We start from the raw sequence: 26,241 nt of genomic DNA, 5'->3' as shown, positions 1-26,241 counted from the left end.
TCAAAACACTGGGTAATAATGTTCTGATCATGTGCACCTGATACGATACCCCTATGTGTGATTTTAGCCATTGAATGTGGGGGTGATTTTAGGGTTTAGACCCTAACCCTATTTTAATTTATTCCTCAACAGAAATTGCATTTATTTAAAAAAATCTAGTTTTAATTTAGTTCTATTACTTGAATCTCTAAAGATTGTTAAAATTGATATAAAGTATGCATATAACCAAATATGTTAGAAAATGCCTAATTTTTCCACATGACAAGTATTTTAACAATAATACCCTTGACACAAAATGTCCAACTAGTCTGATCAATGTCAATTTAGTAGACGCTACCTTAAATGCTAACGTTCTTACAATTCTCATAGCAAATTGCTCACACGACTGTCGCCGTAAACTTAATTACAAATGCATAGCTGAAACAACTTACAGCCTGATGTGGGCCAATCCAGGGCGCCGCTATCCTTTATCTATGTCAGACATCTGAATGTGCTTCTCAGTCATACAAGGCGACAGTCCAGCCAAACCCAACTCTGCCACCTGAGGGCAGTGCATCATTAAATAAAATACGTTTTTTGGACTTTTTGGATAGAGATTTACTTAAAGCGTTAATTCCGATTTGTGCAGAAATTTGGTTTACGTCGCCTGGGAAGGAATGGAACTCATTCGTAACCTGGGGACTACCTGTAATAAATGTACTTTGTTTTCTTAAGGTGCCACATATCGTAGTGAAGAAAATGTTCTTACCCGGGACATCCTTCTGCTGGGAACTGAAATGAGTTTGTCACTAGTAGATGTCCCATTCAATTGAAGGAAGAGGTGGCCCCACCTCGTAGAACGGATTGTATGTCTATCGCCGTCAGCGAGTTCAACGGCTTTGGTTCCGAACGCCGCCGCCGTCGAACCGTTCGCCATCAGAAAATCTGTGTCTTACTCCCACATGCTCACAAGTGAATTTGAATACAAATGTTCTAAAACCTGTCAGGAAACAGTTATTTGTGAATAAAATTTCTTTGATACATTTTTTGTCAACGTAAAGGTGCAGTTTTTTTGCAGCAGGGCCGAGATCGAAAAGTGGTATGTGGCAAAATGGATTTTGCCATGTGGAAATATATATATATAGACAAGTGGCATTTTTTGGGGTGCGTGCCAAGATGGATTTCGGTTTGTGGCTTTTTTTTTTTGGGTGCCAGTTGATTGTCAATGCGCTGTAATGTCAAGCCTACGGTCAATAATCACAACCTCACATTTTTCTGCCATTCAAAATGAATTGAAAATTTGGACGTTCATAGCAGTCAATGGCATAGCCTGACTTAGTTGCATGTCAATGCACTGTAATGGTAAGTGTATGGTCAAAAATCACAGCACACGTTTTTCTGCCACTCAAAATGAATGGAAAATTTGGATGTGCGAAGCCGTCAATGGCATGGCCGTGCATAGCCTGCAAAAATGCCACATACCCCAAAAAGCCACATACCAAAATCCATTTTGCCACATACAAATAAAAAAAAAATGCCACATGGCAAAAAAAAAGTCATTGTAAAACAAATGCCACATGGCAAAAAAAAAAGCCAAAGGGCAAAATCCATTTTGCTACATGGCAAAAAATGCCACATGGGGAAAAAAAACAAAATGCCAAATGGCAGAATCCATTTTACCACATGGCAAAAAAGCCAAATGGCAAAATCCATTTTGCCACATAGCAAAAAAAAAAAAAAAAATGCCACATGACAAAATCCATTTTGACAAATGGCAAAAAAAAGCCAAATGGCAAAATCCATTTTGCCACATGGCAAAAAAAAAATGTCACATGGTAAAATCCATTTTGTCACATGGCAAATACCACTTTGGTTCTCGCAGTCTCGTTTTTTGAGTGCTCCAGGCAAAATTCAACAAAAACACATTTTTATTCAAAAGCGCTTTTTTGGTCGCGCATGAGAAGGCCACATTCTTGGTCCGATCGCACCACGACCGCTCGAGGCGGCCGCCGGGTTTGGACTCCGTCGGCCACGTCGGAAAGTCATTCGGAGGCGGGCGAGCTCCGGCCGGCCGTGCCACGCGCTCAAAGTTTGAGGAAAAAAGGGCCGCTTCGGTCTCAGAGGAAAACCGGGGTACTTGCGTCAGGGTCTGAAGACGCGGACGGCTCGGCTGACGTGCTGGCGGCAGATGGGACACTCCCTCATGCGGTTGCCGCACTGGGTGCAGGTGATCATGTGACCGCACTCCAGCAGCACGCATTCGATGGGGGCGTCCATGCAGATGCAACAGCGGTTGTCGGAGCCGCCGTCGTGCTCCTCTAAAGAGAGACGGACTTTGAAGCGAGCGCTGACGAAAAAGTGGCCGTCGGGCCGGCCGCTGACCTTTGATGCCTTTGCGGTCGCGGTAGAGGCGCAGCGCTCTCTCGGTCAGCTCCCACTTTTCGCAGCAACCGCGGTAGTCGACAAAGTTGTGGGTCAGGATTTCCTTCAGCTGCCGCACGCTCAGCTCCTCGATGCCGTCCTCACCGCTCACGTCGGACAGCGACGCCCTGCGTCCCGTCTTCACGATGTCGTCCCCGACCTGAAAAATGGACAGTTTCAGCCCTTTTGGCATCCTTAGGACCGGCTTGTCGAGCATTTGGATCACTTAAAAAAACATTTACGATCAACGGCGAAGCCGGAGCAGCTAGCGTCGCATCGCCCTCTACTTGATCCGCGTCCGAGGCGTGCTCGGAGACGTCCGCGGGGGGGCTCTCGGGAGTCTCGGTGACGGGGGTCCAGTCGGGGAGCTCGACGACGGAGGTGCCGAGGTACGGCGTCGGCGGGTCCGGCTCGGTTTCCGGCGGGCCGGCGGGGGATTCGGACGGAGACGCTTGCCGACTCATGACCAGTTCCACCAGCTCCTCCTGCACAAGAGCGCCGCCCGATGGCCAGTGGCGGGAAATCACCAAATGCTAACTTGCCTGCCTTCCCAGCCAAACCCAGAAAAGGAGGTTATGTATTCCGTATCCGTTTGTGTTCAAGAGAATTCGAGCGGATGAAGGGATTATTATCAAATACAGCGAAAAAACAAACCCCTACTTTTTTATGATATCTACAAAGAGTCTTCGCAAATACAACCAGGAACTGAAAAATGCCAGACGGTCATATTTTTCAGAGATCGTTAGTGGAAACACCAGGGAATACTCGCACACTATTTTCTGTTGTTGACAAACTGACAAACCCACAAGCATCAATACCTCAGGAATTGGCATCTGAAGGTGTCCTGTAATGATTTCGCAGCATTCTTTACACACAAACTACTAAAGATTAGACAGACTGTGTGCAACTCCAGATTAACAATTGTTACACTAAATGCCTCCCATGTCAATCTTAGACAGTTTAGCCTGTTGGACTATGCCACTTTAACAGAAATTGTGTCAAAATTAAAGCCCACAACATGCTGCTCCCTTGACATTCTTCCTTCAAACTTCCGAGAAAAATGACAACGATTAGTTAAAGATTCAGTCTTTTTGAAGGCACTCGCGGGGCGGGCGGTGGGCAGAAGAAGGGTGTGCTTAGGCGACGTTTAGGATTATTGTCTGTTTGTGGATTGGACAGAAGGATTCAGGAGTTACTGTTGTCAGGGCAACGAGGGTTGTGGATTTTGCCACCTCAGCGTCAAAGGGGCTCTTGAGTCTTATCAGTGGTGTTATCAGTTGGATATCGGGCGTTCTCCGGTGTTCCTTGTGTTGGGACAGGACGTCCCGCTATTTGTGCTGGACTGTCCGGGAGAACTGATCGCAGGAGTTGGTGGTGCAGCTGGGGGCTTGTAGTGGTCTCGCCTCATCAGTCGATCAGTAATTACTAGAAAAGATACTATTCCCTTGAACTCTCTTGGAGGAGACAGTCAACCTCTGCTGCCACCTGCTATCAACACGGTTGTCGTCCCACATGCCCCCTAGCATGCATTGCAGCCAGAGACAGAACAATCAAAATTCATGTTCTGTGCCAATTATTTCTTCAGTTACTGTTCCAGTAGTTCCATTAATTGCTAGATATGGTATTTGGTAACACTTTATTTGACAGTGGCGCCATAAGACAATCATAATTGTGACATGACACTGTCATGAGAATTGATGAATGCTTTTAACACATGTCATTTAGTGTCATCCGGCAAATGATCTCACTTTTGAATGGATGTAAAACAGGCATGAAAATGGGTCAGGGGTTAAAAAGGTGAGAAGGGTGTGGAGGAAATATGTTCCAGTACACTGTACACCCCAACAAAATATTGAGCTCTGTCGACCCACACTGTGTTTCAGCAGGGCCGTGCAGAGACCGGTGGAGGGGCGGGTGCTCGTAGATCAAAAGGGGCACATGAACAAGTATTTAATACACCTTAAAACAACATAACTTCAATTTCAACCAGCTTTAGATAATAATTGGCTGCGACTGTGACATACTTTAATTGGGAGGGGGCAACAGTGAATAGAAATCAAAACTGTCATCAACACTTTCTGGCTGTGACTCAGTCAGTCTGCCTCTTTTCTTCCTTCAACCTCTGCATCAAAACTTCCTTCCTCAACTTGTTCATCTGAGAACAAACCACATCAGATGGTCACTGAGCCACCAACACCACAGTTTTCTTAAAACTATTATTTCATTATTATCCATACTTAACAACTCTAGCACCTAATGATTAATAAAGCAATGACATAAAAATCTTATAGAAAAATAACATTGTAATTGTGTTTATAATTGGATTTAATACCCGACTAACCTTGCAAACTTGTTCTTACCAGGTCTGCTATTCACCCAGCTGATGAGGTATCCACTGCCTTTAGCAGCCTCATCTAACTCCTTTTTTTATCCCTCAATCTCCCTTCCCTAGGACGCATGTCTATGTAATGAAATATAAATATTTAAAAAAACAAACAGACTCCCCGGTGGCTTTTAGTTTTAAAGCTTTCTTAATTTCTTTCTCACTCAATAACGATGGAGTTAGATTTGTGTTTTTATTATTCAATCAAAAAAAACAAAGTTACTTCTATCAAAAACAAAGTTGCTTCAATCAAAATACAGTATATACTTTTAATCCCCAAAAAGTCACTTCAATAAAAAAAATTGTTTTTGATTGCAAAAATTAATTTGAGACAAAAAAAGCATTGAAAACTATTTTTCTTGATTGAAACAAATTTTTCCATTGAAATAATGTTGTTCTGCATTTGGGCCACATTTTGGCTAGGACATTTGTGCCTTTATTATTCAATCAAATAAGTTGCTTCAAACAAAAAAAAATATATAAAAAGAACAACTTTGCACATGTGTCAATCACCGTTTACCAAAGCCTGAGAGGGCTTGAGTAGACTCACTATGAAGCATTTAATAAAGCCAAGCATTTTCTTACTACTTTATTCTTGTTTAAAAATAATTCGGTGGGGCAGTAACATGTTTCAAACTTATCATAATTCTTACATTTTGAAGTGCTTGAAAACCATTTATAAATGATACTTTGGTGAAAAAAGTGAAAAAACATGTCTTATATATACGTATCTTTTTCCCAATGTAAAATCTGAATAAATGCATTGAAGACGCACAAAAAAATGGGGGGGCTACTTCGCGGTTTTCACTTATTGCGGCGGGTTCTGGTCCCCATTAACCGCGAAAAACGAGGGATCCCTGTATTTCTGAAAAGCTTTAAGAAGCAGGACTCATTCCCACCACTCGTCAGGCCGCTGTTGTGCCGACACCGGCCGTCAGCTCAAATCCAAGCCGAAAATAACGCGTCTCCGGCGGACGACGGGAGCGATGTGAGGCGCCCCCTCCATCCGAGAGAATGCCGCTTAATTTGACTCAACAGTGTGTTTCTTCGTTTATATTACCGCTAAATACACAAGCTTGACGCCAATTTAACGGGAGCTATTTTTTTTCATGGGAGATTTGGCTAGCTCTGGCAGTGTTCAACGCAAGCTGCAACGAATGGCAGTAACTTTTTTATATCGCAAAACGTGAAAACGATTGAAACCATTACTCACCAAATTCAATCTGCTGGCAAATACAGGCAAGTGTGTATGCTGCGCTCTGGTCTGCCCCGATGTGGATGAGGCCTGCTTTTTGTTTTCGCAGCTTTGCAATGCAACCGAAGGCTCTCTGAGTACTCCCTTAGGAGTGCGCGCGTTTGGAATAATGGAACGCAGCTTGGGCCGATGATTGGTTCTCGTCAGCGAAGCATCTAGAAGGATTTGCTGACTGTGTTCTTAAGTGCTCAGTTTACGTACTAAGTTAATCACATGATGATAATAATAATAATTAAATAAAACCTCCCGACACCCCCTCCTCCCAAAAAGAATTTCTCCTCGGATCTACGCAATTCACGTAGGTCGCCCTTTTTGACTTCAAAACGGCGAATTTTGCCGAAAGGTGAGAGATTTTCATGCCTGGTAAAAGATCCAAACTAGACATAAATTGAGTTAGTGACATCATTTGCCGAATGACACTTTGTCTTATGACGCCGCTGTCAAATAAAGTGTTACCTATTAACCCAAATAAATCAACAAATAAGCCGCACTGGACTGTAAGCCGCAGGATTCAAGTGGTAAAAAAGCAGTGGGTTATAGTCCAGAAATTGCGGTGCTCCCCTGCTTACGACCAACTTAAACCTCTCTCCCAGTTTTATTTGGTGCCAATTGACCACGGAAAAACAGAGATACGATCCTTTTAATTTCATAACAGTAACTACAGTGGTATGAAAAGTATCTGAAGCTTTTGGAATTTCTCACATTTCTGCAAAAAGGTCCCCATCATATGTGATCTGATCTTTATCAAAACCACAGAGGTGAAAAAACAGTCTGCTTTAACTAGAACCACCGAAACATTTATAGGTTTTCCTATTTTAATGAGGATAGTATGCAAACAATGAAGGAAGGAGGGAAAATAAGTGAACAGCACATATAATATTTAGTGCTTAATGTTAAATGTTTGGGTGGTTTTAGTTAACGCAGAAACTTGTTTTCATCTGTGTGATTTTAACAAAGATCAGATCACATTTGATGGTGATTTTATGCCGAAATGTGAGAAATTCCAAACGGTTTAGATACTTTTTGATTCCACTGTATGAAGGAACTATTCACTACTCAAACTAGGAACTATTTTCTCCACTAGAGGCCACCCATGCCCTTTGGACAAACAATGCTTCATTTCTGTCATTTTTTTCTTCATGGCGGAATTCGTTGATTTGTTTTTTCCACATTTCTTTGGCTTAACGTGGTTATGTAATGGGTTAAACCCTGTACAGTATCATTATAACAATGATGGGGTGGTAGCGTGGCTCAGTGGTAGAGTAGTTGTCCCCCAACCCAGAGGTTGTGGGTTCGATTCTTCGCCCTGATGAACTCACCTAAGTATCCTTGAGCAAGATACTGAACCCCACGTTGCTCCTGGTGCTGCGTCACCAGTAGGTGAATGGCGAGATAGTGTAAAGCGCTTTGAGCGCCTTGAAAGGTGGAAAAGCGCTATATAACGCCATAACAACAGTTCATATAGATAGAACTTTGTGTTGAGAAAAAAATACCACTGGGGGAAAAAAAAAAAATATATATATATATAAGCAGATACTCACGGTACTCATTACTTGAGTATTCTTTTCACCGAATTTTTTTTTTTTTAACTTGTACTTGAGTACATTTTTTTTAATGAATACTTTTACTTGAGTGATATTTTGAAGTTGCGCTACTCTTACTCAAGTAAGATTTTTAGCTATTCTACTCACCTCTGGATGTATAATACATGTTTTTGGTCAGTTATTTTGAGGTTCAGGGGGTATCTTGGGGTACTTGAAGGGTTCATTCAGACTTACATGGAAATTGAGGTTACTTCGCCGGCCTAGGAACGGAACTCGTTCATAACCCGGGGACTACCTGTATATTTGTTATATCAAACTGCAGAGGCGATTCCATTTTGGGGTAACGGGTTCCGAAAAGGAGAACTTCTTTCCTACTCTACCAAATATGGCGAGGCTTCGAGTTTGAATGTCCGCCCTCCCTGGCTAGTTTGAAATCGATTCAACCAAACCTTGCAAATTTGAATGAGATCCCAGGTTGAAAGGAACCAGCCACTCGCTCTATCGTCCGAGTAACCCGAGAACGGAAGCCGACCTATTTCTCGGCTGAAATGCAGCCGTTTCAGGTGGCCGGCGCGGCTCCTCCCCTCGTTACCGCGACCGTCCCGAGTGACGCTCGGTCTCGCTCGGCTACTCGTTAAAGCCAGAGTCCGAGAAAAAAAAAACATCAGAATATTCCCGCAACCTTTGACGATCAAAACACCAGGCTTGTTTTTCATCTTATTTGTCAACAGATTGTTTTGTTCAGATATTCACCATCATTTAGTCGTTTATTCTGACCAGGGTGGCTATAAAGGGTGCCGGAGCGCGGTCAATCAGAGACAGACGACCCGCGTTTAACCCTCCGGTCTTACCTTTTCGCGACAAAGGTGGGTGGCCACGTGGTGCAGGTGGAGGTAGTCGCGCAGCTCTTTGACTTTCAGCTTCATCAGCTCGGCCCGTTGCAGCAGATTACCGTGGAAACGCCGGCAGGTGTGACACAGGCGGGGCCGGGGCTCCGACCGGGCCGAGCATACGTTGCAGTACTTCTCCTTGCAGTCTGCGCACACGTGCTGCCGCCCCGGGGACGTTAGCCTACGTTCTTGCCGTCGCCCGTCCCGGCGCGCCCAATTACCTCGGCGACGGGGGCGTCTAGGCATCGCCCGCAAGCTTTGCAGGCAATCGGTTGTTCGGGGGGCGGCGACTGCCGACCGGCGAAGGCGGAGTTAGTGTAGGAGCGAGGCTGGGGCTCGGCCCCGCCCGCCTGCTCATCCGAGGGCTCCAAACACCAGTGACAGCACGACCCCCACATTTCTGGCGGCAAAAAAGACAACGCAGTGACAAATCTGGGGTTTGTTGAAAGGAAGGGGGTTTCTACGACGTACGAGCCACAGGGATTCTTTCGGTCTGCATGTCACCGCGACGCAATTAGTCCTCCTTCGGATTTTGAAGCCGTGCTTAATGGCGCAGCTATCACGGCGTGAGAACGCGATAACCGCTAGGCTAAAGGCCAGGCTAGCAGCTCCGGTCGCAAGCGTGTTCTCTCGAAGACATCGGAAAGGAGGTTTCCTCGACGAGCGCGACACCTGCGTGCGCCCGTTCAGCTTGAACGGGTGCGAGCAGGTGCCCCGGGCGAAAATTTAACTAGGTGCTAGGGCTGGGCGAAATGGCCTAAAGTACGTATCACGGTCAATTGGGCAGATTTACCTCGATAACGATAAATGACGATAAATTCTGAAAATCTGAATCAATGCGTGAAATACAAATGAACAGTTTCTCGCTGATTAATTTACCAGATTTCAATTTTACATATTTAAACTATTGTACATGCAGTCTAAACATTAAGTTTCTTGTAAACCATAAGAATTCAAGTATAAATATTTATAACAGCTTGTATGACTTGAACGATGTACAACATTATAAAAATCAATACAACGACTGTGCAAACATGGCATTGTAACACAAATGACTTACAGTTTGAACAAAACACTTCAAACAGACAAGTTATTGTGAATGGCTGCTGTGACATAATTACTATTCACAAGTGTTTACTTCAAAAAGTTTCAGGTTTTTTTCCCCCAGACCATTTTTAATACATGCACGCACACATGCACCCCCCACACAGACACACACACACACATATTAAAGCTATACAGGACTGTCTCAGATAATTAGAATATTGTGATAAAGTTCTTTACTTTCTGTAATGCAATTAAAAAAACAAAAATGTCATACATTCTGGATTCATTACACATCAACTGAACTATTTCAAGCCTTTTATTATTTGAATATTGCTGAATTTGGCTTACAGCTTAAGAAAACTCAAAAATCCTATCTCAAAATATTAGAATATCATGAAAAAGTATACAAGTAGGCTATTCAACTAATCACCTGAATCATCTAATTAACTCGAAACACCTGCGAGGGTTTCCTGAGCCTTAAAAACACTCAGCTTGGTTCAGTAAACTAAATCACAAGTATGGGGAAGACTGCTGATCTGACTGCTGTCCAGTGGACCATCATTGATACCCTCCATCAGGAGGGTAAGACACAAAAAGAAATTTCTCAAAGAGCAGGCTGTTCACAGAGTGCAGTTTCAAAGCATATCCACAAAAAGTCTGTTGGAAGGGAAAAAGGTGGCCGGAAACGCTGCACAACCAAGAGAGATGACCGCAGCCTTAACAAAATTGTGAAGAAGAGCCGCTTCCAGAATTTGGGGGAGCTTCAAAGACAGTGGGCTGAAGCTGGAGTCCAGGTATCAAAAGCCACAGTTCACAGACGTGTCCGGGAAATGGGCTACAATAGCCGTATTCCCATGGTCAAGCCACTTCTGAACTCAAGACAACGGAAGAAGCGTCTGACTTGGGCTATGGAGAAGAAGCACTGGACAGTTGCAGAGTGGTCCAAAGTCCTCTTTTCAGACGAAAGCAAGTTTTGCATTTCATTTGGAAGTCAAGGCGCCAGAGTCTGGAGAAAGGCTGGAGAGGAGCAAAATCCAAGTTGCTTGAAATCCAGTGTGAAGTTCCCACAGTCAGCAATGGTTTGGGGAGCCATGTCAGCTGCTGGTGTTGGTCCACTGTGTTTCATCAAGTCCAGAGTAAATGCAACTGTGTACCAAGAGATTTTAGAGCACTACATGCTTCCATCTGCTGAAAAGCTCTATGGAGATGAGGATTTCATTTTCCAGCATGATCTGGCACCTGCCCACAGTGCCAAAACCACCAGTAACTGGTGCACTGACCATGGCATCACTGTCCTTGATTGGCCTGCTAATTCCCCTGACCTGAACCCCGTCGAGAATTTGTGGGGTATAGTTAAGAAGAAGATGAAAGACACCAGACCTACAAATGCAAATGAGCTGAAGGCCGCTATCGAAGCATCCTGGGCATCAATAACACCTCAGCAATGCCACAGGCTGATTGCCTCCATGCCACGCCGGATTGATGCAGTAATCCGTGCAAAAGGATTCCCAACCAAGTACTGAGTGCATCAATGGTCATTTTCAAATGTTTGATTTAGTTTTGCTGTTATAAAATTATTTTTTTACTTGGTCTGAGGAAGTATTCTAATTTTTTGATATAGGATTTTTGAGGTTTCTTAAGCTGTAAGCCAAATTCAGCAATATTAAAATAATAAAAGGCAACTTTATCACAATATTCTAATTATCTGAGACAGTCCTGTATTGCTTAATGAAACATTTAAGATTTTTTCATGGCAGTAATGACACAGAATGAAGCAAGCACATTCAGAAAAATCGCTGTGGCCACAAAGCGGTCATATTATCGGCTTCACTGTTGCATTATAATTAATGCTAAATGCTTTACCCTCATAAAAGATATCAAAGAAATCACACACACAGATTCAAAATAACACGACATACCAATTGCTCAATGCAGTCTGTGCCCAATCCACCCATTGACTTCAGCCTTTTTGACAAGGTTGGAGCCGCTATCAGACTCCATCGCGTTCATTTTATAGCGTTAGCCGCTAGTGTTAGCCTGTGGCCTGGCTACCAGTAGAAAGCACCCTATCCTGAAATCGTGAGAACCAGGGAGAAAAGAGGGTGAAAGCCGCCGAGAGTCTACTTAATGTCGGGTGAAACTTCGGCGAAGCTCCCTTATGCCAGACTCCATCACGTTTGCTTGTAGCGTTATGAGCTAGCGTTACCCGCTAGAGTTAGCCTACCAGGCTTCTGTTTGTTTGAGTTCCTGATAACCACGTGACTTTATCCGTAAGCACACCGACTGCTTTCTTAAAGGGGAATGAACATAGCTGAACAACACAGAGTCAAAGCGGGATGAAAAGAGGATTTCCTTGATTTATTAAATTACCAAATTTACCAAAATGGTCAAGATTACGTCGGTCATTGTGAAGAATTTCGGTAACGGTAAATTTTCGGTCTACTGCCCAGCTCTACTATGTGGTCCCTCCTCCCAAAAAAGGGCAATATATTTTTCGTAATATTGTATATTTGTAAATATTTGGGTTCACGCCCATCACTGTTTATGGTTCACCTGAAACAAGTGATCACGGGTTCTGTCCCGTGTATGAAAGTCCCATTTAAAGTTTTTCCTTTTGTTGCTTTCTTAAAGCAGCACCTGAGTGCTTGGAACCTTTTGTGTTAAAAATTCTTAAGTGAGACACTCATTTATAAATAGCACTTGCCGCTAACGAGGTAAGATGATGCGCAATCTTTTCACTGTCAAAAAGAGCGCAAGAGGAACAAAACAAGAGCAACAACAGGTCATGTTCTGATTCACGGTCACCTTGAAGATAATTGATATTTTATATGTAGCATATAAGGATGCAACAATACTCGGTTTTGAACCATTCGATACACCCTCTTCAATTCAATACGCAAAAACATTCGATCCATATGAAAAGCTCTCAAACTGTATTTTCCGAATGTATTTTTGTCGTCTCTCTCACTAAAATTTCCGGCGCAGCTTTGCCACCCCCACCCCACCCCAAAAGCAATTTGGCGCCCCCTCCACAAGATGGTGCCCTAGGCAACTGCCTAACTCACCTATGCTCGGGGCCGGCCCCGCATCCGTGACATTTGTTGAAAGCCCCTCTTATTTTGAAAAAACACGCTTATGTTTTGACTGAAGCGTGGGAAGTGTCGGCCGTCTAAAAACATGTGCGCCGGAAGAAATGACAATGCGGTTTGCGAGTAGACTTACCCCTTTTTCGGAAGGAGCGATGGCGCCACGCCGCGCCGCTGCGCTCGCTCGATGCGACTTTTTGGCCCGCCCGCCGACTTCCACGCACGCGTCTTCAACAAAATTCTGGGAGGGAATAGAAATAGGAATTTGACTTGGTTCCATAAGTAGGTTTGGCTGCAACGAAACCAAGGCATTTGAATGTTTACGGAACCCACGGGTTAATATATACACTATTATAAGTAACTAGAGCAGGGCGGTAAACCGTAAATTTACCGTTACCGAAATTCTTCACAATGACCACTGACGTAATTTTGACCATGTCGGTAAATTCAGTAATTTAATAAAACAAGAAAACATAAGTCTTTTCATCCCGCTATGACTGTGTTGTTCAGCTATGTTCATTCCCCTTTAAGAAAGCAGTCAGTGTGCTTACGCATGGAGTCACGTGGTTATCAGGAACTCAAACAAACAGAAGCTCGGTAGGCTAACGCTAGCGGCTAACGCAAACGTGATGGATTGTGGCTTTAGGGAGGTATCCAGACGGCATCCTATTGGCAGCATCCAGACGGGCTTTCACCCTCTGTCCTCCCTCGTTCTCACGATTTCCGGAGAGGGTGCTTTCAGTGCTTTCTACTGGTAGCCAGGCCACAGGCTAACGCTAGCGATTAACGCTACAAATGAACGTGATGGAGTCAGATAGCGGCTCGAACCTTGTCGAAACGGCTGAACTTAATGAGTGGATTGGGCACGGACGGACTGCATCGGGCAATTAGTATGTCGCGTTATTTTGTATCTCTGTCTGTGTGTGATTTCTCTGATAGCTTTTGTGATGGTAAAGCATTCAGCATAAAGTACAATCCAACGGTCAAAATTATAATATGACCGTTTAATGGCCCCAGCTATTTTTCTGTATGTGATTAATTCTGTGTCATTGCTGCCATCATAAAAAAATTAAATGTTTCATTTGCAGAAGATCAATATAGCTTTAATGTGTGTGTGTCTGTGTGGGGGTTCATGTGTGCTTGCATGTATTAAAAATGCACTGGGAAAAAAATACCTGAAGCCTTGAAGTTACTTGTGTTGAGTAATTATGTCACAGCAGCCATTAACAATAACTTGTCTTTTTGAAGTGTACTGTTCAAGCAGTAAGTAATTTGTTTTACAATGACATGTTTGCACAGGCATATTGATTTTCACAATGTACATTTCTCAAGCCATGCAAGCTGTTATAAAATGTTCATACTTGAATTCTTGTTTGCAATACTTTTTTATATACTTAATGTTTAGACTGCATGTACAATTGTTAAATATATTCAGTTGAAAGATGCTAAATAAATCAACGAGAAACGGTTACTCTGTATTTCATGCACCGATTCAGATTTTCAAATTATATAACAGTCGGCTTAGGCGAATTTATCGTCATCGATGTAAATCTACTCAATTCACAGTGATACGTGCTTAAAGCCATATCGCCCAGCCCTATAAGTAAGTAAAAAGATTATTGTCTATGCCGAAAAGGCCCGAACATACATTGCAGAGGTATCATTTCCCAATTAAATCTTTCAGAGCCACTGACGTCTGATCACGTGGTGTTCAATCATCCTTCTACCAGGGGTCGCGTTGACCGAATATTTTCCGTCGTTGACCGGTTTTTTAAAACGGTGACGGAAAAAACTGAAGTCCATCTGTCATTTTGACAGGTTGCAAGTCACACCCCAGACCACAGGGTGGCGAGTGAGCATATTAATTAGCTATTGTCTCTCTTAATGCATGATGTCGTTGGCCTTACTCGGAAAAATGTCAAGGCAACTGAGTGTCCGAACTAAGTCGTCTGTCCAAGCCGAAGTCCAAAACCTCATGACAATAGCCTCTGAAGGAATCCCACTTGAGACATTTGATTATGCACAAGCGGGTACGCAATTCAAGTCCATGCGCACCAGGAGGAAGACTGCGTTCAGGCCACAGCAGGTGAACTGTTAATTTCATTGTTCCATATGTAGCCTACCTACTGGGGCCACAGTCAGCTGTTTTTGTCACTGGGGAGAAAAACTTACATATTCATACGCTTGATGGCACGGTGTGGATTCTGTTAAGCTTGTTCGGACAGAATATTGTAGCGTCACCGGGGTCTGGCGGCGGCACCGTGATTGACACATCAACGCGAGGTTCTTATTGGTGCACCCGGTGTGCCAGCGCGTCATCCAATTGGTGGACTAGATTGCCGCCTGTGTATATATTTGCCTCTTTTTCTTTAGGAGCGGAGTTGTTGTTTTGTTGGTGTTGCTGGGGGTAAGCAGAGTAAAAAGAGGGAGAAAAATACCACGACTTCCGTGTCTAATTTTTCGCCGCCAAGCAAGCATTACAATATTAATTAAAAATGAATGAAAACTAAATACTATTGAATATGTCATTATTATTATCATTTTAAAAATTTAAGTGACGGGTAAAAATAGATTATGACCGGATTTTTATGATCCTGTCAGTCAAAATGACAGACAACGAAAAAGTCTAGCGCAACCTCTGCCTTCTACTGTCAAATTTAAATGGATGTCGAGGACTCGCCAGAAAATGCTTGTTTTGGTTCTTTTTTTTTTTTTTGCAAAGGTCTTATTCGGTCGAACGGAATCAGCCTGCTATTATGACACGATGACAGAAATATTGTCTGTCGACAAGCTAAACTTGTTCAACAAGTTCTCTCTTCCATAAATCAATGATTGATGTCAGTTCGGGTTTCGTTTTATCATTGACGAGTCTTCGCCGAATCCGGTCGTACTTTTCCTTGTCTTTCTTTTTAAACGCAAATAAATGAAGCGAAGGTACATGTTGTTGCATGGGCGTCGCGACACATATTTCACTGGGACAAGTGCCCCAGTATAAATTTCGCCGGTTAAGGAAAAAAAACAAAAAAAAAACTTTGGAGTTTTAAGTTTACATATTATTATTACTATTACTATTAGAATGCAACTACAGTGGTATGAAAAAGTAGCTGAACCTTTTGGAATTTCTCACATTTCTGCATAAAATCACCATCAGATGTGATCTGATCTTTGTCAAAATGACAAAGATGAAAAAACAGTGTCTGCTTTAACTAAAACCACCCAAACACTTATAGGTTTTCAATTTTTAATAAGGATATTATGTAAACAATGACAGAAGTGGGAAAATAAGTAAGTGAACCCTCTGCCTCAGGAGACTTAAAGAGCAATTGAAACATTTTTACCAAACAATTTAAGTCAGGTGTGTGCCCAAACACTGATGAGTGGTTTAAAGCTGCTCTGCCCACTATAAAACACACACCTGGTAAGAATAGTCTTGATGAAAAGCATTGTCTGATGTGCATCATGTCTCGGTCATAAGAGCTGTCTGAAGACCTGCGATCAAGGATTATAGATCTGTATAAAGCTGGGAAAGGATACAAAAGCATCTCTAAAAGTCTGGATTTACATCAATCGACAGTCAGAGAAGTTGTCTAATAATGGAGAGAGTTCGGCTGGGTTGCTTCTCTCCCAAGGAGTGGCCGTCCACCAAGGATGACGCCAAGAGCTCAGCACAGAATACTCAGAGAGGTAAAAAAGAACCATAGAGTGTCTGCTAAAGACTTAGACATCACTGGCACAGTCCAATATCTCTTCGCACACATCAACTATGTGTAATACTATGGCCAAAAATGGTGTTCATGGGAGGACTGAGGACTCCTGAGAGGAAGCCACTGCTGTCTAAAAAAAAATATTGTTGCTCTTTAACGTTCACAAAAAGGAACTTAAAACAATCCACAGAAGTTTTGGCAAAATATTTTGTGTTCTGATGAAACCAAAGCTAAAATTGTTTGGGAGTAACACACGACATGTGTGGAGGAAAAAAATTGAACAGCTCACCAACATCAACACCCCATCCCCACCGTGGTGGAAGGACCATCATGATTTGGGGCTGTTTTGCTTCCTCAGGGCCTGGACAACTTGTAATTAGGGTTGTTCCGATAATGGTTTGTTTTGCTCCCGATCCGATCCCGATCGTTTTAGCTTAAGTATCTGCCGATCCCGATATTTCCCGATTCGATTGTTTTTTTTTGCTCCCGACTCAATTCCAATCATTCCCGATCATATACATTTCGGCAATGCATTAAGAAAAAATGAATAAAACTCGGACGAATACATACATTCAACATACAGTACATAAGTACTGTATTTGTTTATTATGACAATAAATCCTCAAGATGGCATTTACATTATTAACATTCTTTCTGTGAGAAGGATCCACGGATAGAAACACTTGTGACTTTGTATATTGTGACTAAATATTGCCATCTAGTGTATTTGTTGAGCTTTCAGTAAATGATACTGAAGGCCATGCCCAAATGCATGATGGGAAGTGGAACCATGACTGTGCGTAGTGCTACCAATTGATATATCTTCTCTGCGTTGGGAAATAACATAAGGTGTCAAGAAAAAGATCCATTGCTACCTTGCTTCCCCACATTGCTTCCCATGATATTTCTACTTATAGGGAGAGGGATTGTAAAGGCTTTAGCTAATTAAAATAAGGCTCCAAAGGCTGCCAAAATTCACTCTACTCATTTTACGCTGCCTTTTAGCTCTCTATATAGGCAAAACGGCGCCATTACAGATGGAGCGCGACAATGCGTGAGAGGGTCGTGCAGCGCATGCATTAATTGCGTTAAATATTTTAACGTGATACATTTTTTAAAAAATTAATTACCGCCGTTATTGGGATAAATTTGATAACCCTACCTTAAGCCTAAACTAAAGACTCTGGATAAGTGTAACATATTATGTCTGTAACGTTAAATACAATTAGAAAACGATTTAATTAAAAAAAAAAATATATATATATATATATATATATATATATATTTAAAAAAGGCATGGCCGATATTTTTTTGCCAATTCCGATACTTTGAAAATGACGTGATCGGACCCCGTCCCGATCGATCGGGACATCTCTACTTGTAATCATTAATGGATGAATGAATTCAAATGTTTTGCAGGAAAACCTGAGGCCGTCTGTCAGACAGTTGAAGCTAAAAAGAGGATGGTTGCTGCAACAAAACAATGATCCAAAACACAGAAGTAAATCAACTTCAGAGTGGTTTCAGAAGAACAAAATACATGTTCTGGAGTGGCCAAGTCAAAGTCCAGACTTGAACCCCATTGAGATGCCGTGGCATGACCTAAAGACAGCGATTCGTCCCAGGAATTTGACTGAAGTACAGCAGTTTTGTAGACAAGAATGGGCTAAGATTAGTCCTGATTGATGAGCCAGACTGATCTGCAGCTACAAGAAGCGTCTGGTTGAAGTTATTGCTGCCAAAGGCGGGGGGGGGGGGGGGGTCACAAAATATTAAATGTTATGGTTCACTTACTTTTTTCCCCCCTTCTGTCATTGTTTGCATGCTATCCTCATTAAACGCCCAATATCCAACTGATAACACGACTGACAAGACTAAGAGCCCCTTTGATGCTGAGGTGGCAAAATCCACAACCCTCGTTGCCCTGAAAACAGTAACTCCCGCATCCTCCTGTCCAATCCACAAACAGGCAATAATCGTAAACAACGCCCTTCTTCCCGCCCCGCGAGATCCTTCAAAAGACTGAACGTTTAACTAAGCGTAGCCATTTTTTTCTCAGGAACCTTTTGTTGACATGTGATAGGGTGACCTTGCCTCCCCGCCCGAGTCTATTTTCTGTTTGCCTTACTGTTTGACCGTTGTCGACCTGAATAAATTGTCAACTTGTGCTTCGAAGCCTTTTTCCAGCTTTCAAAATGGAGTCAGTACAAAGGGTTAAGACTGAGGTGAACGCGCGGAGTTTGGCCTTTTGGCCGGGATCCCGCCAGCCCGGGTCGTTGGAGCTGCGCCAGCGCGATTCCGGTAGTCTGGCTAAAAGGTCAGATTCCTTCGTAGATACAATGTGAAGATTGGGGGGGGAGTTCCATAGCTGGAGGGCACAGTGACTTAAAGCTCTGGAACCAAAGGTGGTGAGACAGACACGGGTGACAGGAAGGTGGAGGATAGAGGAGGAGAAAGTGAACAGAGGGAACAGTTAATACAGAGGAGATTGCGTAGGTAGAGAGGGGCCAGGCCATGGAGTGCTTTAATGGTAATTACAATGATCGTAATTGATTCTTAGTTTTACTGGGAGCCAGTGAAGTTGACGGAGGATGGGGTTGATGTGGTTTGTTGTAGGGGTCTGAGTGATGAGACGTGCTCCAGTTTCTGGAAGGACTTATTTGGGAGACCGAAGAGCAGTGAGTTACAAACCTCCTAAAACTACTGAAATGCAAAGAAAACTGTTTTGGTACAGTTATTTCTATAACACATACAAAAACTGATTTTCATTCAAAATGGTATTTTTTCAATGATTTGCAAAATAAAAGGTAATAAAAACAGCAATAACCCCAACCTCCATCTCCTAATTTTTATTTTTCCTCATTGCCTCACATACTAAATGCCAAATCTCAATTTTAATTACTTAAAAACATAGGATGTATATTAAAATTGAAGCTAGTGTAAACATTTTGCTCTTTTTTTTAAATAATAAATATAAGTAACATACATTCAGAAAAATATATACAAATGACTTGTATTATGCAGAGTGAAATGGAATATATTTTGAAGATCGCGTAAACATCGACTTTTTAAATCATAAGGAAAGGAAAAAGTAGCCAAACATAAATGAACAAATATAAGTCAAAAGTGCACATTGACAGCTAAGAACCTCCCCATCAGAGCAAATAAAACTATGATATATATATATATATATAATATGATAAATAAGCCTCCTCATCTCTTTCCTTGCTCTTAAAGATTTGATCCATTTTCTGTTGCATTGCCCTATTTTTGTCGCATCAATTGAAAAAACTTTTTTTTTTTTTGCTGTTCCAGAAAACATGTACATTTGAACCAATCAGAGCTAACCATCTCTGCTGATCACATGTCAGTATGTCAGCCAATTGAACGAATAAATGAGTCCAGGCGTTTTGCTTTGCATTCGCACATTGACGTGACTCATCATCGTCAGACTCAGATAATTGCAGCAGATGGGGAAACCTCCATGCCGTCCGTGGAACAAAATAAATAAAAAATATCGGTGGAAACGGATTACGCCACACAAGCACTTTATTATGCTTGTTGTTAACACTTGTGTATGTAAATCTGATGTTGGTAGATTGTTTTCTTCTTGGAGATGAAATCCATGTGTGGCAGCTTAGCATTTTTTTTTTTTTTTATACATTTGCCATCATATTTTTGGAATCAAAGCACCGTGTACCGGAACTGCATTCCGGCCCTGAATCTTATACCGGAATTGCGTTCCTGACCGTTCTGGCCCACTTTCACCCCTGTGTTCAACTCATTCCGCTAGATAAAAAAACAACTATACTTGACTGCGGCCGAAACCGGCTACAAACAACGCCCAGATGCTAGTTGTTACAAACATACGTCCACATAATGTTACAGTAGATATCGCATATAGTTGGAACTTGATGCGAAATGACAGACTTGCCGGCGTTAGTAAACAGTTGCTAACTTAAAGCAGTAGATTTCTCTGTTGTAGCAAACCTAATTTACTTTTTATCCAAAATAAAATCAGCTAAATCTTGACTTCAATCTATCTTTAAATGATGAAACAGTTTTAAAACTTTCACATGTGGAATTATGGAAATATCAAAAATATAATTATAAAATTATGGAATAACGGGCGCAATTTAACAACTTTAACGATTGACTCACAACATTAAATGAACTGAATGTAGTTTAAAGCTGCTGATACAGAATGGTGCTTTGAGTATTTTATTTACTGTTTTGAACTGTTAACTTGATACTGAAATTGTGGTTTGGTTTAGCCTGTGAGGATTTTTGAACAATTTTAGAACTAATGTATGAAACATTGAAAGCGTGGTGGGGAGGGCAATCAATAATCAAATCGTTGTCTCTGAATCGTAATCAAATTGTTAGGTGCCCCAAGTTTCCCAGCTCTACTAGGCAATATAAGCCACTTTTAGGTCACAACCTACCAGTTGGCAAACACTAATGAATTGCATAGTTTCAGTGATATATCCCCATTTCTGTCCAGACAAAGTAGAGCAGCAGAGGTGAAGTAGTGATGGAAGTTGATGAGCATAAGGAGAGGAAGCAGTGTCCCAATTTTGATGAATAGAGATGGCTGAAAAAAAGGAAAAACGTCACTTTTTACGGAAACATGTATTTTGGTTTGATTATACATAGTTTAAAGCGCTATTTGACCCTTTATTTATAAGAGCGAAGTGCTGATTTTTTTTTTTTTTTTTCGCTCGCCTGTGCCCCAGTATTGTATTAGGTCTAGTGACGCCCCTGTGTAGTTGTATCGGCCTGTCAACTTGATATTCCAAATAATCAAGGTGTCAGCTTTCTTTTTTTTTTTTTTTTTGATGGTCATTTTTGACAGGACGGTAAAAAAAAAAAAAAATAGGGCCACAAAATGCTCTAGAGTGGGAAGAAGCCAAACACATGGGAAGGAATTCCCAATCGAGACGTTTCCACGGATTGACAGGTAAACCGCAAAATGGGAGCAACTACAGAGCAAAAGGAAAAAAAGAACAGAAAGGAAGAGCCAATGAACGCCCTCGTCGGCCGTCATTTTTGGAAGACGTGAGCCAGCGCCACGTTCAAAGTCAAAAGACGGCATATTTCAACGCTTCCGTCAAATGTCGAGAACACGGCCACCTTGTTTCCTGCTCGGCTCTGTGACTTTTCAAAACTTTGTCTCGTGTTATCACTTCTGATTTCCGCCTGCTCCGCTTGAAAGTCAAACCTTCAACGGTGAAAATATCGACATATGACGGCGGCCGCGACTTTCACTCTTCCCCTTTTCTACTTTTCTCCGACTTTCGGAGGCATTGATGCGCCGAGGAAGCTAAGCTAACGTAGCTAGCGTCGGCCTGAGCGCAAAGTGAAAGGACAGCGGCGGCAAAGATAACAAAGTTTTGGGACAGGCAGAAAGAAAACGGAAAACGCAAAGCGAGGTGTCCTTTCTCACCTGTTACCGCTCGGTAGACGTTCGGCTGGCTGACTGGTAGGCGGGCGGGCGGGCGGGCGGCGCTGAAGGGGGGAGCAAGGTGGCCGCCCCGCCGTTCGCTCGCTCTCTGACTGGCTTTCTTGTCTGACTGGCCCGCCCGCCAGAGCTGGCTTTCTTGTCTGACTGGCCCGCCCGCCCGCTCGCCCGCCCGCCCGCTCGCCCGCCCGGGTGGTGATGTCGTCAGGTAATCGGCGGACGTCATCGGCTCGCGTGCAGGTGATCCGGCCACGAAACACAGATGGGCCGGCGGCGTCATTTCAACGCGCGACTTTGTCAATGCACAAAAATCAAGAAATTCCACACACCGCTCTCAATCGCTCTGTCTTTATTTCTTCAGTGCTTAGAAATGTCACCATCATCTTTTTTCCCACCACCACCACCACCACCATCTTGAGCTTGGTCACGCCTCGTCTTTCAAAGAATACCCACATAAATGTTTTGATTACACGACTGGCTTTACAACATATTGATATCCAATTGGAATAATTTAAAAAATATTTTAAATGGAATGAATTTATTGCTCCGTTTTAGGCGGTTGGGGTGAAACAACTATTTGAATAGTAATCAATAGCAAAAGTAAAAACAAAAAAGCCATGGGTAATAAAACTAAATCAAATTAATTCGAAGAAAATTTTCAAAAAGTTACAAAAAAAAAAAAGACAAATTCAAACAACTGAATTTTGCGATAGGAATTTTGTTTTGCGACCTGAAATAGCTGAACACTTTGGCTGCCATTGACAGCAATAGACGTTCACTCCAACTGTTAATCGCTCAATCGTCAATAGGTATTTTCAATCAGTCCTGAACGATATATCGTTTGAAGATCGTCATCGCAATATGCGGATGCGCAATACTCTCATCCCGCGGACGTGTGATATTTTCATTATTTTTTTGAACACGCAAACTCGTTTTTCGTCATGCTCGTACAGTGCCACAAATTCACTCACACTGCCGAGAACAGCCTCTCACAATGAATGAGTTGTCTTTGACTGTGGAACTAGGGAGTGGTCCGTCGCCAGATCAAAGCTATAAACCTGTCAATCATCGTTAATTCCAAACGCCAGCTGCACTGGTGACTAAGAAAAACAGACACCGCTTAGCAGGGTCTACACCTAGCAGGGTTTAGGGTTTTGAAAACCGAGGATCCTGTTCACACATGTCGGGAAAAACTAATTACATCCACACCAGCACGTGTGTAGAAAAAAAAAAAAAAAGCTTCCACAGACAACCACATTCATTCATTTTTAAGTACATTCAAAACCATGCGTGAAAAATAATTGTCCGTATACCCCCATCCTTTGCATGTGTTCTTCCATATGAAGCGCTGCAAGTTTGTAAATATATGGAGGCAATTTACTCCAAATGTAAACCTTGGTCTCATGTGTGACGTAGGGACAAAGATTGTTACAGTTGGTGACGTTTCCACAGTGAAATCTTGTCAGTGTCCACATGATGGCGCCAACAACGCAGAATTCGCCACTCTTCACTTCTGACATTTTTAAGAATTTAAATGTGCGTGTGCATGATAGGCCAAACTGTAGAAAAAGTTATTTTGCCAAATACCCTGCTACGTGTAGACATGGCCTCGGGCAGCTTAGAGAGCTACCAAATTTTGCACAATTGCGCAAAGTGGCCCAATTAGAAGATACGTTTTGGTTTTGAATAAGCGGGTGGCTGCACAGCTCAGTGGCGCCTCCTCTTTTGTAGGACCCTTTTCGATAGGTTTTTTTTTCACCAATGCGTGAATGTATTTCTCATCTCAGGATATACAAAAACACACAGAAAATCAAAAGTGGCATTTGGCACATGGCAAAATGGATTTGCCATGTGGCATTTTTTTTGCCAGGCGGCTGAATGGATTTTGCCATGTGGATTTTTTTTTGCCACTTTTTTTTTTTTTTTTTTTTGCCATGTGGCATTTTTTTGCCATGTAGCAAAATTGATTTTTCCATGTGGCTTTTTTTTTGCCAGGCGGCTGAATGGATTTTGCCATGTGGATTTTTTTTTGCCACTTTTTTTTTTTTTTTTTTTTTGCCATGTGGCATTTTTTTGCCATGTAGCAAAATTGATTTTTCCATGTGGCTTTTTTTTTTGCCAGGCGGCTGAATGGATTTTGCCATGTGGATTTTTTTTTGCCACTTGGGGTTTTTTTTTTTTTGCCATGTAGCAAAATGGATGTTGCCATGTGGCATTTTTTTTTCCATGTGGCAAAATTGATCTTTCCATGGGGCAAAATGAATTTTGCTATGTGGCATAACTGATTTTACCATGTGTCATTTTCAGTGTTGGGAATAACAGCAGCATTATTTTTTCAGTAACGGGGTCATCTGACAATTTATTCCGTTACAAAGCCGGTACCGTTACTATCAAAAGCGGTGTGTTACTTACTCTGAATAAATTGAAGAAACTACCGTAGCGAGTCTACTCTGCTCTGTTTATTTGTAATCCAAGAAGTGGGGTGCGTTCAGGTTCAAGGATGGCGCACGTGTTTTGTTTTGTGCTTTTTCTTAGCAAAGATATACCACACAGGACATGCTGGCACTCTGTTTCTTTAATAGCACATATAACTTCAACATTAACACAAACATACGGCTCTCGGCAAGCCGTCTCTGTAACGCACTCCCGCATCATGTGAGCAAAACAATATTGACGCCGCGTGCACTTTAGGGTGCCTCGGATAATTCTGTATCAGAATATTACAGCGCGTACTTCTTTTGACACCAGGCTGTTACTCCCTGCTCATTCGATTAGACAATGCTTTCCAAAGCTTGCTAACGTGTTTGCTACACCTGAATGCTAGCCTCGTTCCCATCCCCCACTGTCAGCCAGCAAGAATGCTGCTTCCATCTTGAGGACGGCAGACGGGAGGAGTAGGGGGGACGAGGCTACCTGAATGCACCACCTGGATAGATGCGATGGAAGTGATTGTGATTGGCTGAGGGTTAGCGTTATGTGTCATGGTAAGCCAATCAGAGCCGGTGTTTTCACACACAAACCGAAACAGTGCGTGTGGCAAACACACACACAAAACAGATGCAGAGGGATATGATGGCAGAGCATTCTGAGGAAAATTTGTCCTTTACGAGGTGGAGATATAAACACTATTTCAAGTCAAAATACTTGAAGTACAGCAGGCTATGTGTACTTGACCAGTTGTCTCAGGTTGTGAGATTTAATTGATTAAACTCACTTTATATTGTTTACTGCTGATTGTTATTTTATTATATTGTTTACTGTTTATTTTTGTTGCACTTCAAGTATAGGATAAATCTGTTGCTGCTGAGGTGCAATAAATATTACAAGGTTCTATAACACAACTGTCTGTTCTCTATTCAACTGACTTGAATACTGCTCAGACAATTTCAAATTCTTTGACACACAACAACTTCTCTTTAAAGTAACGGAAATAATTACTCTCCCTGGTAACTAGTAACTTTTACTATATAGTAATTCAGTTACTAACTCAGTTACTTTTTGGAAGAAGTAGTGAGTAACTATAACTACTTTTTAAAGTAACGTGCCCAACACTGGTCATTTTTTTTGCCATTTGGGAAAATTGATTTTGCCATGTGGCATTTTTTTTCCCATGTGGCAAAATGTTTTTTGACACGTGGCATTTTTTTGGGTATGTGGCAAAATGGATTTTGGTTTGTGGCATTTTTGGGGGTTATGTGGCAGTTTTGCTGGCCAAGCACGTCTGTGCCATTAACAGCCATGCAGGTCCAAATTTTCCATTCATTTTAAATGGCAGAAAAACGTGTGGCTGTGATTTTTGACCATACCCTTTAAATTAGAGCGCGTTGACATTAAACTGACACCCAAGTCAGGCTATGCAATTGACGGCCATGTACGTCCAAATTTTTCCATTCATTTTCAGTTTAACATGGCAGAAAAACATGCGTGGCTGGGATTTTTGACCACAAATGGAAAAATTTGGACGTGCATGGCCTGCAAAACTGCGATATACCACCCAAAAAAATGCCATATAACCCCCCCCAAAAATGCCACAAACCAAAATCTATTTTGCCACATACCAAAAAAAAAAAAAAAAAAAAAAAAAAAGCCAAATGGAAAAATCAGTTCTATTTTATTCCTCCTGACCGCCAGAGGGCGGTGCTTAGCACCTGGATATCTCGTTTTGCAACATGGCAAAAAAAAATGCCACATTGCAAAATCCATTTTGTCACATGGCAAATACCACTTTTTGTTCTCGGCCCCGCTGCAAAAACATCTGTCAGCCATGCCCATTACACAAAAGAGGTTCCACACAAAAAATGAGGTGTTTTAAGCACATTAGTTTATCATGAAATGACAAGACGACGATCTGCCACCACCTGCTTGCTGGCCTAGTTTATAGTTTCTCATAAAAATGATTACGATTGGAAATGATTAACGGATCAAACTGCTTTGTCGCCAAGCCTACCGAGAACAAAGTCCAAAAGAAGGG

The 26,241-nt window shown here is 42.2% G+C and overlaps 1 protein-coding gene across 4 annotated transcripts; it reads right to left on the bottom strand.

The window, feature by feature from the left end:
• Positions 1–302: 302 nt before the first annotated feature.
• Positions 303–26,229, bottom strand: rffl (ring finger and FYVE-like domain containing E3 ubiquitin protein ligase). 4 transcript variants are annotated; one of them, XM_057839990.1, is made up of 7 exons: positions 21,756–21,895; positions 12,742–12,846; positions 8,694–8,872; positions 8,434–8,631; positions 2,643–2,885; positions 2,362–2,560; positions 312–2,297 (listed from the first exon to the last, which is right to left on the bottom strand). In XM_057839990.1, exons 3-7 carry the CDS (start codon positions 8,868–8,870, stop codon positions 2,122–2,124), a joined length of 993 nt encoding a protein of 330 aa, XP_057695973.1. In that variant the 5' UTR covers positions 8,871–8,872; positions 12,742–12,846; positions 21,756–21,895; the 3' UTR covers positions 312–2,121. The 4 variants fall into 4 exon arrangements, with proteins under 4 accessions (XP_057695972.1, XP_057695973.1, XP_057695974.1 ...); XM_057839991.1 differs by lacking the exon at positions 21,756–21,895 and adding an exon at positions 20,755–21,722; XM_057839992.1 differs by lacking the exon at positions 21,756–21,895 and adding an exon at positions 13,157–13,181.
• Positions 26,230–26,241: the final 12 nt, after the last annotated feature.

Source organism: Corythoichthys intestinalis, chromosome 6 (assembly GCF_030265065.1).
Source record: "Corythoichthys intestinalis isolate RoL2023-P3 chromosome 6, ASM3026506v1, whole genome shotgun sequence".
Taxonomy (NCBI): domain Eukaryota; kingdom Metazoa; phylum Chordata; class Actinopteri; order Syngnathiformes; family Syngnathidae; genus Corythoichthys; species Corythoichthys intestinalis.
Note: the sequence above shows the minus strand (reverse complement) of the source record. Positions and strands in the feature narration are given on the sequence as shown.